Source organism: Amphiura filiformis, chromosome 2 (assembly GCF_039555335.1).
Source record: "Amphiura filiformis chromosome 2, Afil_fr2py, whole genome shotgun sequence".
Lineage (NCBI taxonomy): Eukaryota > Metazoa > Echinodermata > Ophiuroidea > Amphilepidida > Amphiuridae > Amphiura > Amphiura filiformis.
The window spans coordinates 37,501,121-37,518,486 of NC_092629.1; the positions used below are offsets into that span (position 1 = coordinate 37,501,121).

Consider the following 17,366-nt stretch of genomic DNA (forward strand, 5'->3'; position numbering starts at 1 on the left):
TTGGCCTAAGTAAACAACAAGTAAACAACATTTGTTTACTGCATAAATCTCTATTGAAAATGTTCTTGCATTCGAATGTGTGCACTGATTTTCAAAATTAAAAAACATTTTCTGGGTAAACAGACCCTGCTCTTTCCACCTGTACTAGTTGTGGGGATTTGGGCTCCTTGCACAAAGTCCACACAAACAGATGTCTCATGTGTTTCTTGTATACAAAAAAGCAGACAAACGAAGTATTTTTTTTCAGTGACACTTTCAGGATATGTCAAGTGTGTGCTAATGATGAAACCTATTAAATTTGAATGGTAGTCGACATCTACAAAAAGAATAACGAAGTATTCAGAATTGTACTAATTTAGTTGGACGTTCACAAAGTCACCCAATATTATACCTTATTAATCTGCATTAGCAACTCTGTATTCCGTGCGATCCAACCAGAGGTTGGTCCATATAGTCGTGCACATAGTCGTGCATAGCCGGTTTTGCCTACCGTTGCCATTGGTTACGAATTTATACTTCTATCTCAGACTGGCTGAGGGCCAATCAAGTGGAAGTTGCCCAATAGTCATGATAGTATATCACCCCATTGACTCGGTCGCTTTTAGAGTCGTAACGATGTGGTATAGACTTGCCAGTCTCGTGTACGCCGTTTGTACACAGAGACTGGCTTATGCCACTGTGTGTGTCATTGGGATCTATACAAACGTAGCAACATTTTTTTTTCAATTGAGTCAATTTATATAAAATTGGTACTCACATATCTGATTTCTAAATCATAATTATCCTGTTTAATGTATCCAAGTACCTTGGAATTTGTGATACTTCTAAGATAATTTTTGAGCCATCGACCTTACGAGATGAAACAATGCAAGTCACAAGATCTCGCGAGATGACCCACCTCTTTTACAGCCGGTTTCTGTCTTCAAGTCATGTTCGCGATACAGCCACGTTGCACTCTGGGGTCGAGACTAATCAGTTACGTCGTTAACAACGAGTAAACAAAATGGCTGGGAAAACGGAGGAAATTGTGTCCTTAAAAGTGTTTCAGCGTGACGATCAGAAACCTCAAAAACTATTTTTGTTGGGCCGCGCTTGATATGCTAATGATATACAGGTACATTGTAGGATATAAATTGGATGGTAAATAAGCCAAATATTGCAAGAAATCTACTCGCTAGAATCCTAGCGACCCAAAAAAAAAATGACCGTCCATGCGAATGTAATATTGAAATCGTAAAATCCCTACTAGTAATAGACCTACTTGTCACTAATCGTGGCGCGTGATCAAGTCGTGATAAAAAGGTCAAAGTGGCTGATCAATGTGGGCAAATGTTCAAGTGGCTTTTTGACCAATCGGCTTTCTAGCAGTAAAATATGGGGACCAATCAGGTTGTATCAATGTGATACCAATAAACTATGATGTATGACTCATCTTGTTAGGCCTACTAAAAATAAAATTCGGTTTCCGGTAACCCGCCCGACCTCTTTTTGGTGCCGCAAAAAAATAATTTATGCCACTTTTGGAAAAAATAAAATTTTTCAAGAGTCGTCCGTGTCGAAATTCTGACATGAAATAATTTATGCCACTTTTGGAAAAAATACAATTTTTCAAGAGTCATCCGTGTCGAAATTCTGATATGAAGTTGTTGGAAATCACATTATTTTATTTTCCCCCGACTTTCTGCCATTCAATGATTAAAGAAATACAGTTGAATTGATAGATAATATTTATCGCGATATAGGCCTAGGCCTATGCACAACTATTTTATTTATGAAAACAGCGTGCAGCAGGACTCGTAATATTAAGTAGGCCTACAACTATTGAAAAACTATTGAACTACCCAGCAAACACAAAAACGTTTTAAAAACGTTTTAAATAAGTTATATTTTGGCTTTTGGTTTAGCTAAAAACGTTTTAATAACATTAAAATGTCGGGTTATATAAAGGTCATGATAACGTTTTAAAACGTTTTGTATGAAAACACAATACAACAATATTTTTCAATGTTATCAAAAAATGTTATTGTAAACTATTTTTACAAACATTTTTGCCAAATATTGTGTCAATACTTAAATAACATTATGTTAAAATGTTTGAACCCAGCAAACACAGAAATGTTCTTAAAATGTTTTTTCAAAACCTTTTAATAACATTTAAATGTCGGGTTATATAAAGGTCATGAAAACGTTTCTTTTTAAAACGTTATTGAAAATATTTTGGGCAAACATTTTTTCGCAAATATTTTTCAACCCCAAAATAACATTCTGTTTAGAATGTTTTGTATCAAGTTTTCAAGAATGTTTTTGGAATGTTATTAAAACGTTTTTATACCCTTTATATAACCCGACATTTAAACGTTTTCTGTAAAACATTTTTGTTTGCTGAGCAGTAGATTATCAAAAATGTTTTTAAGGTTATGAAAATGTTTTATACTCTTAATATACCCTTTATATAACCCGACATTTAAACGTTTTCTGACAACCTTTTATAACCTTTTGCGAATGATGTCGAAAACGTTTTGTGTTTGCTGGGTATTTTGTCTGTGTCCGCAAAAAATTTGATAAAAACGGTAATAGTAGGCCTAACACTATAAGACAAAGGCCTAACGCTCATTAAATCGGTGTTGTTGTCGAACTAATTCCCATAAAGCTCGTATTAAAAAGAGCAAATGCTAAAAATGATGTAGGCCGAAAAATTGTGTAATCTTGTCCTAGACACTCACCGATAAACCCCTATCAAGTATGAATAAAAGACTGTTCATTTCAATTTATAAACGTTGAGGAAGTTGTGCATTTTGTCAGCACCGATATAATAAAAATTAAAATAACTAACCTGGCAGATTTCAGGATTAACCAACATTTATTTTCTCATGCCGCTCGCCCAGGCCTGCATATTATCCCGTCAAGAAACTCAACCCTAGGCCTACCTTTTTCAACATGTAAATATAATTCCATAGCGATAAATAGTGAACGTTGCATTGAAGATGAGGATACTTGGATGATACAGATATTAAGCACATGTTAAAAGGGGGGTATGGGGATGTCCCAGTTTGTTTTACAAGGGCAATTATTATTTGACCCAAACTTTTTGGTGGGTGGGTTCATCATGACCCGAGACAGAACAAGTTTGTATTGGTTAATGGGTCAAGGTCATCCAGGGGTCATCTGAGGTCAAATTAGTAAAAACTATCATATGGGCATGAAACTTGATAGGGTAGATTCAATATTTAGAGCCAAATTTGTGGAGGGTAATTTCGGGGTCACCAAAGGTCAAATTAGTAAAACTGTCACATCACATTGGCATGATACTTGGTGGGTACAGTCAATATTTAGAGCCAAAATTTTGGAAGGTCATTTTGGGGTCACCAGAGGTCATCTGAGGTCAAATTATTTAAAACTGACATATGGGCATGACAATTGGTTAGTACAGTCAACATTTAGAGCCAAATTTTTTGAAGGTCATTTGGGGTCACCAGAGGTCATCTGAGGTCAAATTAGTTAAAACTGTCATATGGGCATGAAACTTGGTTAATACAGTCAACATTTAGAGCCAAATTTTTTTGAAGGTCATTTCGGGGTCAACAGAGGTCATCTGAGGTCAAATTAGGTTAAACTGTCATATGGGCATGAAACTTTGTTAATACAGTCAACATTTAGAGCCACATTTTTGAAGGTCATTTCGGGGTCAACAGAGGTCATCTGAGGTCAATTAGGTTAAACTGTCATATGGGCATAAAACTTGGTTAATACAGTCAACATTTAGAGCCAAATTTGTTGAAGGTAATTTTGAGGTCACCAGAGGTCATCTGAGGTCAAATTAGTTAAAACTGTCATATGGACATGAAACTTGGTTAGTACAGTCAACATTTAGAGCCAATTCTTTTAAGGTCATTTCGGGGTCACCAGAGGTTATTTGAGGTCAAATTAGTTAAAACTGTTATATGGGCATGAAACTTGGTTAATACAGTGAACATTTAGAGCAAAATTTTTAAGGTCATTTCAGGGTCACCATATGTCATCCGAGGTCAAATTAGTTAAAACTGTCATATGGACATGAAACTTGGTAAGTACAGTTTACATTTGAGCCAAATTTTTTGAAGATCATTTGGGGTCACCAGAGGTCATCTGAGGTCAAATTCGTTAAAACTGTCATATGGGCATGAAACTTGGTTAATACAATCTACATTTAGAGCAAAATTTTTTGAAGGTCATTTGGGGTCACCAGAGATCATCTGAGGTCAAATTAGTTAAAACTGTCATATGGGCATGAAACATGGTTAGTACAGTCAACATTTAGAGCCAAATTTTTTGAAGGTCATTTTGGGGTCACCAGAGGTCCTATTAGTAAAAACTGTCATATGGGCATGAAACTTGGTGGATACAGTCACCATTTAGAGCCATATTTTGGTAAGGTCATTTGGGGGTCACCAGGGGTCATCTGAGGTCAAATTAGTAAAATGTTGTATTGGCAAGAAACCTCTGTCGAGATTTGATCCCCAAGTCAAAAAAAAAAAAAAATTGGTTTGATTTACACTTATTGATTTCACGTTCAAGTCATTAACTGTTTACAAGTTAATATTATATTTGACTATTTTTGGATCCCAAAAGTTTGGTTATGGACCCTATTTTTGGATTTAAGATAAGAGGGTCCATTTGGAGTTTGGACTCCTTACTTTTTCTACCCCTAATTATGGTCATTTCAAAATATTATTTTATCTGTTTAGTGTTTTGTATTGCATAAATTTCCAAATTGTATGTAGCAGTTTTCTATAATTGCACAAACAGAAAAAGCTTTTATATATAGACAAGAACAGTGAATGACAGAGAGTAGGTAAATGATATTGGACAGTACGACACACTTGTGTAGTATGTGAAGAGCTTTTGCGATTGAGACCACGAGTCATACTGTTTTTCTATTGGCTAGCCTTGAAGTGTTAAATTGGGTCGAAATTTCAGTATGTGTAAATAATTTTTTTTCCTTCCTTCCGTCCCAATTTTTTCAGAGCATGTTACCGGAAACATCATTTTATTTTTATTTAGCCTTATTTATATTATGGCGTAGTACGTTTTGTGCATTGCCGTCCACGGGATATTATAAAAGAAAAATCGATTTTGCCCAAACCTGTATAATAAACACATCAAGGAAATTGGTACTTGACTTGATGAATGACTCATCGTGTTGAGCGAATTGATGATGATGATAGCGATTACGTAACGCTATGACACAAGTTTTTGTACATTGAAACGCCTACAATGTTGTATCGGTAAATAATAATTAATTTAAATGATGTTGCGCACGCCTATGCTATATTCCATGTTTTTGTTTACACCACGCCAAAGAAAGCGTCACATGCGCCCGTCAGTGAGTGAGGATTGCCAAACCCGCGATTTGGTAGCCCAATTGGGCGACTTTTGAAGATTTTCCCGCGACTTTTGACAATTTCCTGTCCCATAGAAACCAATGGTTAAGAAAAAATTGGGCGACTTTTCAACATTGGCTCCCGCGACTTCCGATCATTTCATGTCCCATAGAAACCAATGGTAAAGAGAAAATTGGGCGACTTTTCGATTATTTGACCCGCAATTCGGGCTGAAATCTTTTGGCAACCCGGGCCGTCACTTCCCTTCAAAGTATCCACTGCAGACAGACGTGTAATTAATTCGGTCAAATCGGTCTCATTCATCAACAAACATTATACATTCAACTTCTATTCAACAACTATTTCACCAGGCCAAGTGTCCATGCTCCTATGTTTTCCCTTCAACCTTTACAAACCTCTACCGTCTACCTCATTTTAACTCTCTAACCTCTCACTTTCCCTTCTTACAAACATTTACCTGATGCCCCCCACCCATCGACTCGCCAAATCCCCACAAGGTTCTGAACAGAAACAAAACATACATCACCCAACCTAAACCAATCAATCACAAACACCATCAATGATCACCCAAACACATGTACCATTCAGTACCAAAACAAACCACCAAAGCAGAGAACCGCGAAGCCCGAGAACCGCTCTAGTTTTAAAGATGAGTTAACTGCATACCCAGACCACTTAAATTGACATCAAAATGTGTGTTGACGTTAAACTGATACAGTCATCATCAATCTACAAGTTAAAAGTTCTATTTTTGACATTGAAAATCAGAAAATGTTGCAAATCAAACAAGGGATGACAGATCCTATTCTTGACTATGTAATATTCCAACCAGGGATGTGATTTGAAGCATGTGAATTATCCAGAAAATAGTAAAAAAATTGGCAAAAATACCTCGCACAGTGTCATCGCCCCGATATCTTCATGGCAGAAATCGCCTTGGTAGGTTGAATCCGCCGCCACACATAGCCATTTTATATCGACCTGTACGTTTAATAGTTTTGTGTCGCATCATGGGCCAAAGGACATCTGACTAAGGCTACTGACAATAGCCCCGATTAGCCCGGTTACTGTCCTTGCTGTGTGTTAGTCGAGCATGGTACACCATAGGTCATATGGTTTTAGACTACCTTCACGATTGGCCTATACACTGCGCTATATAATTCGGCACATATAAGGCCATGCGTCATGAATTGGGGTATAGGAAAAGGGTGGAGGCGTTACATTTTTTATTCATTTTTATTTTTTTTATTCAGGACATTTTGTCCCAGATCTCAAGAATGGAGAGGGGTACTGAACTAGTTTTGATCTCATGTTGCTTATTTATCTAGCTCAAATTGTGGAAAGAAAGAACTTCACACTTTATTTACTTCTTGAGATATTGCAATTCAAACGATGTGAAGTCAGGGGTGGAGGATCCTACGGTTGAGGCATGTGTTAAAGTATAGGGAATGTTGATTTTTAGCGCCTCACAAATATATTTTTACTGTAACTTCATAACCCAGCAAGGTATTGAGATGGATTATGTACCATTGTTTTGGTATTTATGTCTAGTTTGAAATGTGACCAGTTTTACTCCAAGCTAAGTTGATTTGTTGCAAGTGTGCTGCATTATGTGTCATGGGTTCTAGGCTTTTCCTATACGTCACTGTGTTAAGTATTCATTTATGGTCCGAAATGTTCTGCAGGTCATATTTCTTGAAGGAGTTACCCCACTGCTGTAAAATTTAACATTTTTTGGATGGAAATTTGATGAGGAATTCAAATATGCCACTAGTTTTAAATTTGGTGTGAGGCATGGAGGAAAAAAGTTTTGATTGAAAATGTAATAAAAATCATAAATATTATGTACAACTTTTGAACACCCTGTATCTCAGTAAGGCAACATAACTCATCTTACAAGTTTGCTTTTTTTTTGAAATCCTACAATGTTATTAGCACATCTAAAAAGGTTTTAGCAGAACAGATGTTTATGATAGTAAATAAGAGAGGAACAAAATAGTATACTTTTTGAACTAAAATTTAACTTTTCCACCCTATATGACATTTGTGGCACCCTGTATATTGAACATTTGTTTGTATGTGTGTATTCCTGGTACTTTAAGCTTTATAGTGATATATAATTTTATAGGGTTTTGTTGAACAGTTTATGAATTAGATCAGTTTAAGTACAAAAACATGCAAATTGTTCTATTTTTTAGTATGTAACAAATTTAGCCCCCAATTCATAGCGCACGACCATAAATCAAAATTATTGTCAGTTTTGGACTCAAGACGCAAGCTAGTATCTCAAAGCGCAAACTAACGACTATCATATCTGTTAAAAATATATATTCAAGTGCAAGGAACCACATCTGGTTTCTTTATACGAAATAATTTACGGGAGATATTCATCATTTTCAAACCCGGTATCCAAAGATTTATCGTCTGAATATCAATCGTGCATAGCACATTTACGTGTATCGATCCGTGTATTCATTTCAGTGTCTCTTGCTGTATAGTGTAATTATTAACCGGGCGATGTCGGTGTGCCTCGTTACCTTGTTGAATCCTCCTCCTGAGATCATCCACACGGGAGTATCGCTGGAGGTTGACTTCAAGGCTTGGCTGGGTCAGTCTAGTCAATAATTAAAAGTTGGGGTTTCAGGGTCGTCAAGAAACTTATATTGTCGTCATCAAGCATAGGCACCACAGAGAAACCATTCCAGATTTCTATTGCCTCTGCAAAAAAGGACTGCTTCATGATGTCTGTGTATGGGGTCTCGTGCAAAACAAACTGATTTTCATGCCCCCTTTCTGCTCCTAATTGGTTTTGGCTTGAAATACTTTGTCCCATTGTTCTGGTCTTGATTCTTCCTTCTTCAATTGTTTCCCAACTGAGCTGCTGTAACATCTCTGTAACACTTGATGTTCGATGAAAATCCCCCATCACGAATCTTGCTGCTCGTCTTTGTACTTTCTCCAGCAGATCTTTGTTCTTCAGTGCCTGGATTCCAAGCAGCCGAACGAAGCATACCGGTACTGAAGGTGGGGTTTCACCATTGAGTTGTAAAGCTGTTCTTTGATCTTTTTGGCACAGTTATGAAAATTTCTCATCAGGAAGTTAAGAACTCTTGTAGCTTTTCCTGCTGCGTAGTGGGTCTGGACATCCCGCTTCAAGTTGTTTTGAATGTGAATACCCAAATATTGTGTAGAGGTGACTTCTTCTACTATGTTGTGCCAAGCATTTTGTAGCTTGGGTTCCCAGGTCTTCTTGAAATTTAGTTTCATCCTCTGCTCCACGTACCACGTATACCCCTGACCCTGTATACAATGAGGTTGTCTGCAAACATTTTTGCAATGGATGATAAACCGTCAACGATGTCATTGATGAAGGCAATGAAGTTGTGTGGCCTGGAAACTGTACCCTGCGGTACACCACTCAGAACTGTATCCCACTCACACTTCTGGCCGTTTACAACCACCCTCTGTCGGCGATGAGTCAGGAAAGCTCTTTTCCATTCGAGTGCATTACCACAGACATCGGACACCACAGTAGTTCAGCTTCAACAGGAGATGATTATGAGGCACAACATCAAAGGCCTTTAAAGTCAAGTGGTAATTGTTGTAGGAGACAAGCAGTGGCGTAGCGTGGGTCATCACATTGGGGAGAGGGCACTGACCATGATTGCTGGGGCACAGCACCAGGTCTGATGAGGGGGGGCACAAGCTGTTTTTTCCTATGGGATTTTTTTAATTTCGGATCGATGCCCCCCCAGATGCTACGCCACTGGAGACAAGGTCATGAAGCGTTGTAATAAGCTGGGTTTTGCATGACCTCAATTTTCGCAAGCAAGCCGAAAGGGGAGCGGGGCAATACCAGACCGAAAATTCAAATTTGACGATATAGGCCAAAAAAAAAAGGTTTGTCTCAGGACCCGCGCGCATAGCTTTTAAAATGAGATTTACGCGCTACGCGCTAGTGCTTTTTTTTTTTTTTTTTTTTTGAATGATAAAACATCGTAGTTTTCAAGAAAAATTACATTTTCGGCACAATCAATTGGCGATCATTTCTGACAAAATGTCAAAAATAAATACTCCAAGAACTGTATGACATGTTCGCTCTGAATACCGATCTCTTGAAACAGTATGCAAGTAACGGCTCTGCGAACGAAATAGCGGGACAATCGACTCTACTTGTAGATCTGGGAATTCCCCATGTGCAGATATTTTGCTGCTCGATAAGCGATTTCATATCGGTATACCACAGAAAAGATCCTCATTTAACTAATTTTCATACCATGCCGAGTAAATATATAACCTCAACACATAAATGTCAACTTTTTGTACTCCTTACTTACGGTAATGTTTAAATGTAGGACAAAATAGCGGCGCACATCAACATTTGTGGTGCTGAATTTTGCACCAATTCATTGGCACTACTCACAACATTTACATTGTCACGTCGTGTGATCGAAATTTTTCAGAACTTGAACGGGAACTTGAATTATTTAGCATATTTTTTAGTATAGGTCAGGGTTAGGGTTTAGGTTAGGGGTTTTAGGAGGTGATGGTTAGAATAGTTAAACCGGGAGTAAGAACTACGTTTGCGTATGCCATGGGTATTTGGGGCGCCGTTCTTGTTACAAAAAAAAAAAAAAAAAAACATCGCATAGGACATAGCCTGTTTTTCAAAAAAAAAAAAAAAAAAAGCATAGCACATAGCTTTTTAGCCAAAAGGTCCAGAGACAAACCTTTTTTTTTTTTTTGGCCATATTTGCTAAACAAAAAATCTGCAAGAATTAACTTTTTGGTACATAAACATCATCATGATCATGTAGTCAGCAGTGCCAGTGCCCAGCACTGGCAGTGGTATAAAAATCTCAACTTTTTATGAGTAAAGAGGGGGGTGAGGCTGTGGATCACGAAATGCCCTTTTAATATTATTATACAAATTCAAATACATTACTACATGTACATGTAATATTTTTTAATATACCATGTACATGCTAAGGCTAGCATCATGAGCATGCAGCATGGTTAACTTATGATAAGCTTAATAACCAGGGAGCACAGAGTACTTTTTTTGAATTCTTAATGCTATTTTTAGTTGCACCATCAATTTGGATGGTCCATGGCAAGTATTTTAAGCACCGACCGGGAGACCCCCCAAAATATTCACACGGACCCCCAGGGGGGGTCAAATCGGACCGATTTCATCGAAAGTATGTCAATATGGGTATCAAATGAAAGGAAATCACACAAGAAATTCAAATATCACAATTATATCTTGTTTAAACAAATCGTTTTTCATTTATTTTCAAAAACACCATATATAGCATAAAATATGTGTCAATGGATGCGTTATTTGTACATGAGCGTATTACAATGGCGTAACTCCTATAGGCTCAGGGTGAGTGAAACTGCAGGGCACCCCAGACTTGCACATTACCCTTATTTTCAGTCTAAAATGATCCCACCATATGCACCTGCTTCACTTTGAGCCACAAGCACAGGCAGCCACTGTGTATTACATTGAGAGTCTTTGCGACTTGATTGACATATATTGAAAAATCTTGCATTATCATTCTACTTGGCAATCTTACACGATATGCATTGTCAACATGTTTTTTATTAATTATTTTGTATCTGCTTTGAGTCTGCTTACCACAGGATTGATCTCAGCCACAGGTGTGAATTAGAGAATAAGGGTATTGTTTTTAGCCCTGAGTGCATCTATCGTCTCATATACAGGCGACATCATTATTTTAAGTAAAACAACGAGGCGGCCGAGTTGTTTTACGCCAAAAATAATGATGTGCCGTGTTATATGAGACGATAGATGCACGAATAACTAAAAACAATACTTTTATTCTCATTCTTAAACACTTCAATTCAAATAAAAATATCATTACAAGTAGGCCCCCTATTACAAATATTAATGAAATTAAATCCTACATTTTGCAAGGAATTACCTAGGGCTTAAAATCGATCAGTCCCGTTGTTGTTATGCGCCTCCGATTGGTTCAAATAGCGAGTATGCACGCGTGATCGCGTCAATGCACACTGCGCTGACCCGTGTGATATCGTGTCATATCACACAGGTAAGAACCAATAAGATTGCAGGAACGTTCTCAAGTGTTTAAGAATCTTATTTAAAGTATGGCTTAATTATGTTGAACCATAATAACTTTACTGAAAAGTGAAAGTGCTGTTCAACACACATTTTAAGTTGCTCCTTAGCAATGTATAATTTTGTATTTAACATATCAAATGGTATACTACATATATCGCTTTGACAAGTTGGAAAAATTAAATGCCTTAGTGTGGTCTTACTAAATATACTAAATCAATGCTGTCCCATTGTTTTGTAAGAACTATTGGACAGTATCTCTAAGACTAGCTTTACTACATTTTAACAGCCCAATAACAATTAATGGTCATAAATGTATAGATGAGGTGACATCAGTGTATATCAACCAGGGCAATTGGAATAATATTGATGTTTAAAATGGCTTTCTTGTATGCCTACATTTTTGTACTAGATATGAAATGGACCTTGATCAAAGTATGATGCATACGCATAATGCTGGGCAAAGAACAGTGGAAATTGCCATGATGTGTGCGCATGATGTCACCTGTCACCTTATCTATTATCCCTTTCCTTAATGTAACATACATTCTGCAAGTTCTTAATCTTGAATTACTTAATTATTATTTCCAAAATGACACTTGCTAGTAGTAGTCGATATAATCTGTTCATCAATGCATTCATTTGTAGAGCCATTTCATTGATCTGAAAAGACACAAACAATCTAGTTTTACTCATGTTATACTCCATTTCATTTAATCTTGGCAGTGAAATGGACAAGTGAAAAACAATGTGTGCACAACTGTATCATGCAAGACATTAGCCTACCATTGCCAACTGAAATGATGAAATGACCTGAAATATTATAGGTTTGTCTTTGCTACAAACATCTTATAATTTACAAATCAAATAATATAATAATATTAGTGTGAATTCCCACTGAGGAAACTGAAGTGGTTTAGGCCCTATAGGAGCAAAAGTACTTTTAAATGTTTCTGTGGGAAAATCACCCCTGTGAATTCCCACTGAGGAAACTAAAGTGGTTTAGGCCCTATAGGAGCAAAAGTACTTCAACTTCAAAATGATTGCTACAACATAAACAATGAATTTGTCCAAAAATCAACTTTTGATATGTTCAGACTTTATCCCTGGATGTCTGCTGATGCCAGTGTTTTGCTATGCTACTGCAAGGCGTGCTGCGTACAGATATTACTACGCATAAAGTTGTTGTGAAATAGGAGCATCGGCAGACATCTGGTGATAAACTCTAGTGCACGATATCCATCAATCTATATACTTTTTAGTGTGTAGAACTACAAAATGATAGGAAGTACAGAGAGAGAGAGCTGAATACCACAAAAACACCCGTCTTCTACAATGATTTATAAAACAAACTTTTAATCAGGTCACAACTTTTAGCGCAAAATATCCAATTGATGCATTTTTGTGCATATCAGGGACATAAAGGTAATATAAATGTCAGCCTGCAATAGAAAATTCTCCTCTGGGAAGCTTGTGATGAATTGGGTTGAGTTGCAGACAAACGCAACTGATATTGGCAATTCATGCAAATGTGGTCATAATTTATGAATATCATTTTTGGGCTATTTCATTATAAATGACACGTTCACAAAAATGGCTTTTATCATATCTGGTTGATATAATTAGGGTGATAATGCAGTGTTATTAACTTAATTCTAAGTATGCCACAAACTACAAGCTACATGAGCATTTTTACAGAATTCTGTCTATTTTTGTATAAAAAATTGCCAAAAGGTACATTTTAACCCAATTTTGGAGTCCCATTTCATTTTGCCCATGTATTCTGAATTAATTCTTTGAAAAATTAGGTACATTCTATGGCAATGTGCTTGTTGCAATGAAAATATGATATGTGTGGAACATCATGCAAGTTGAATGGTGAAAATTGGTGCAAAAATGTTAAAATTCCGTAGATTCTGGCAAAATTGGCATTTTGCGTTAAATAAAAAAATGAGTGTCCTCTCCAATTCATGCCTCCATTTTTGTTAACATTAAAGAGGAAATATAAACCCTTACCCTACCTGTATAATCTGTGTTATATTACCAATTGATGGGACAGGGCACTGATTGAGGAATTCATTTATTTTACATACAGTAGACCACTTGTTCTTGATACCACAGTTCCGCGTTAAAAATTTGTCCTCTCCAGAACTGAAGTTAATTACTAATTGTTGAAATAAGAAGGATTATATCATAGAATGTGAAATTTGTAGAGGAAGAGTGGTCTTCCTTCTACCAAGGTGGCACATGATTTGGTATTTGTTGCATTTTTGCAAGCCTGTATCCACGATTCTGTTTGCAATTTAACAAATGTCCTCTCCAGCACAATTATGTCATTTCCATGAATTGGTAAACAAACTAAAAAATAAAAATTTCAAAGAGCCAAACCCACAAGAAATTTTTGCATTTTATTGCAAATTATGCTTATTGCTTACAAACCACTTTAGTGTTCAAATTATTGTCCAGTTGTTGAGAACACATATGATATTATTCTGCATTGAACTTGGTTAGCTAAAAATTGCAATATTCCTAATTTAACCAGAATATTAACCCTGTTTGTAGTGGATTTTAAATGCTGGGGATCTTTTATGCAATAATATTGATGCAATAATATTGATGCAGCTATTTCTAAAGTTAAAGTATGCTTTATTATGTGTTAAAAAATGTGTCATATCCAGAACAAATGACACAGGAGGGGTCTTTTATTTTAGGTTTTCCATGACTAGTACAACAGATTGACGCAGAATACTCACTTATGCATCAGTGTAGCTATTGGGCAGGACAAAATGACTATTTCATGAATTTTTCATGTGAAGATAAAGTTTATCCTTAAAATATGTAGTAATTTTGCACCATTTATCTGGATTAGTATCAATTTACTAATTGTTTTATATTGAAACTGGCATATTTAAGACACTGAAGTGTAAAGGAACATACAACAATTATTACAGACTAAATATGAATAAGTATGAACCCAATGTTGGTTACATATACTCTTTCAAAGTTGTGTATTAAATTGTTTAAAAAAATGTACCCTACAGACGGCAGCTATGTTTTACACAGCAAAAATTCAATTTAATTTTTTAATGGTTCCTGAGGGTTTGACGCTCTAATATTTTGAGAATTATTGACACACCATCTGAACTTTGAAATGATAATGAATTTGCATGAAATAAATGAGTTTGAATTTTGACCCCTTTTGGGACTCAATGTTGTCATTTATAATGAAATAGCCCTTTTATCAACATATCATTTTTTATCATGACTTGGATTAATTATTGTAAAATTGTAAAATAAAATAAATACAGAGATGTGATACAGTACATGGTCAAAATTTCCTGATATGCTTTGAAATTTCCTGAAAAAATGAGCTGTCTCATTCTAATTTCTATTGTGCAGGGCAAAATTTCCTGAAAACAATAAATTTTTAATAAAATTTCATGAAATCAGGAAAATTTCTGAAAATCACATCTCTGTATTAAAGTATAAAGTTAGAAACAGGGAATAGAAAACTTGTTAGAAATTCATGTGAACTGGCAAAAAAAAAGTATCTTGCAAATCTATATTTCTGCATGGCGACTCCCTTGACTTTGCAGCGGCTTTTGATAAACTTGGTGATATTTTCACTCCCTTGACCTTGCAGCGGCTTTTGATAATCTTGGTGATATCGTCTGAAATTTTCAAAATTGTGTTTAAGTTTAAATAACGTTTATTGAGTTTATTGTTCAGCAATAAACTTTTTTGCCGCCAGAAATAAAGAGGGTCAATGCGGTTGCTATGATTTTGTTTTGGTTGGTTCTGGCTTTCGCACCATTGTTGTATTATTAAATTTTACTATATTACAACCAGAGGATGGAAAGTAATGGCGTGGATGCGCTAAAGTGTAACACGTGTTACCGTGGAAATGCCCATAAATGACCACATTTCACATGTCATGTATACAAGTCGAAATTCCCAATAAAATACATCAATTGGGAAAAAAAAGACAATAGAGAGTCTAGAATAGACTTGGGACATAGACCTAGATATTCCTGCAGATCTCTGTGACAATATTGCACTTTTTTTTTGCAGATTTTTATACAGGCCTTTTACACTTAGCATTACGTCCAAACTTATGGATCCTGCTGAGTCGAACCGGCTAACGTAAACACATTGACTGATAGGGCCTAAGTGATAAAGAATAATTTAATCCCGAATTTAATATTTAACACTGGTCAGCTTGAATATTTGCCTGTGCAACTAACTTGTCTTGAAGCAAAATTGATTACGTATTAATGCATGAATGGTACCAGTAACTCAACTGATCAAACCAGTCATTTGATACATGATAATAACAATCATGACAATAAATATCAATATCACATAAATTATTTATATTACCATTAAAATATCATGTACGGTACCGTACAGGTATATGCTCATAGTAAAGTGGAATTTACATTCATGTACCATGATATGCTTTCTAAAGTGAAAGTCAAAACTTCATAGATAAAATGCAACTTACCAAGAATTCATATACCTTCAGTCTCAGAAGACAGAACCACTGGCACTGGAACAAGCCTAAGCTTAGTCATGACAGTTGATACAAGCAGTCACAAACACCACACCGTCAGGTTGTAATAATCATGTTATCATGCTTGACGTGTCTATCAACGGCAGCTTGAATCTTATAACTTTGAGTTTAACTTCTTTTAAGTGGATCTACTCCAACTAGAACATTCAAATCATGCAATTTAAGCAGTGCCATATAATTTGGCAAATTTGCCCACCACCGTGTGATAATAGCTATATGCATCATGTCATGATGACAGGCTGCGTATAGCTCATTGGCAGCAATTCGCCTACGAGGGCAGTGTTCGACTAATCAATTTTATGTGATTAATTACATGAAAACCATACACAAATTTTAAGTTTTTATTTTTGAAAAAATTAATTTACATGAATATCTTTCTTTTAAAACCAAATTTGTCATAGTAAACTGCATAATAAATAAATGCAGTCAAAATCAAAAACAGCTTTGATTTCCCTATACTTTACTGTACAAACCCTAATTTGACCCCCCTGTAACATGAGCTGTGTGTATTTTTTAATGGTCTCCCTTTCAGGGGACATTCTAGAGGTAATAAGGTATCCAAAAAATACTATCAACTAAAAATAGCAAAAAATCATATTTTTAAACTCTAACATCACCTGGTGCTCCTGGGTTATAACGTTTTCATGGAATCATATTCATGGTTTTGCGTTTTATGCTGGTTTGGAGTTGGACCCCGGGTTTGGACTTACTCTTAAGATCAGTGATTCTCGATTTCTTCCAGCAGACATTATTCACAGCTTGGAAAACTCTGGAACGCCTGTTTTTGCTACAATTCTGTCGTTGTCGTCGGATCATAATCTATTAAATTCTATTCAATCATATCATGTCATGTCATTTATCCCGGCAAATTTAATTAAAGGGTTTTTGTACTTTCGGCACCACGTAGGTTATTAATATTAATGAAGTGACGTCATGCGCAAATAGGCTATGCCAAGGCAGGGCGATGTGACAAGGGCAATGTCGGGGATTATAGCCTTTTAGTCAGGGAGTGAAGGCAGTTTAGGTAGAATTAATTCCTCAATCGACGATTTTTGTATCAATGGATGCAGAGTATATTGTAGTATTGTATAACAAAAATCGGCTAAAATCTACCTTGGGCAAATTTTTTTATAACCCCTTGAAAGTTGCACTTATTCTAACTTTGGGCAAATTCCGAAGACGTAAATCAAAATACAATTGCGAAGCGTGGTCGCACGCGGCTATCGCGACGGCATTACGCGCTGACACATGAGCGACAAATTTTGCGTATAGTGCGCATACACCGTTTACCGCGCTGACTCAC

General features: G+C 36.2%; 1 protein-coding gene across 2 annotated transcripts in view; it reads right to left on the reverse strand.

Moving 5' to 3' along the window:
- Nucleotides 1-16,906, reverse strand: part of LOC140146171 (uncharacterized) — a 37,407-nt gene extending 20,501 nt beyond the window's left edge. Inside the window, exon 1 of one of the 2 annotated variants that reach the window (XM_072167936.1) lies at nucleotides 16,774-16,906. In XM_072167936.1, coding sequence (XP_072024037.1) covers nucleotides 16,774-16,812 — 39 coding nt within the window. In that variant the 5' untranslated portion in view covers nucleotides 16,813-16,906. Of the gene's footprint in view, nucleotides 1-6,272; nucleotides 7,199-16,773 lie in introns of those variants that run through there. The other variant, XM_072167937.1, reaches the window with a different exon arrangement.
- Between the last annotated feature and the right edge of the window lie 460 nt (nucleotides 16,907-17,366).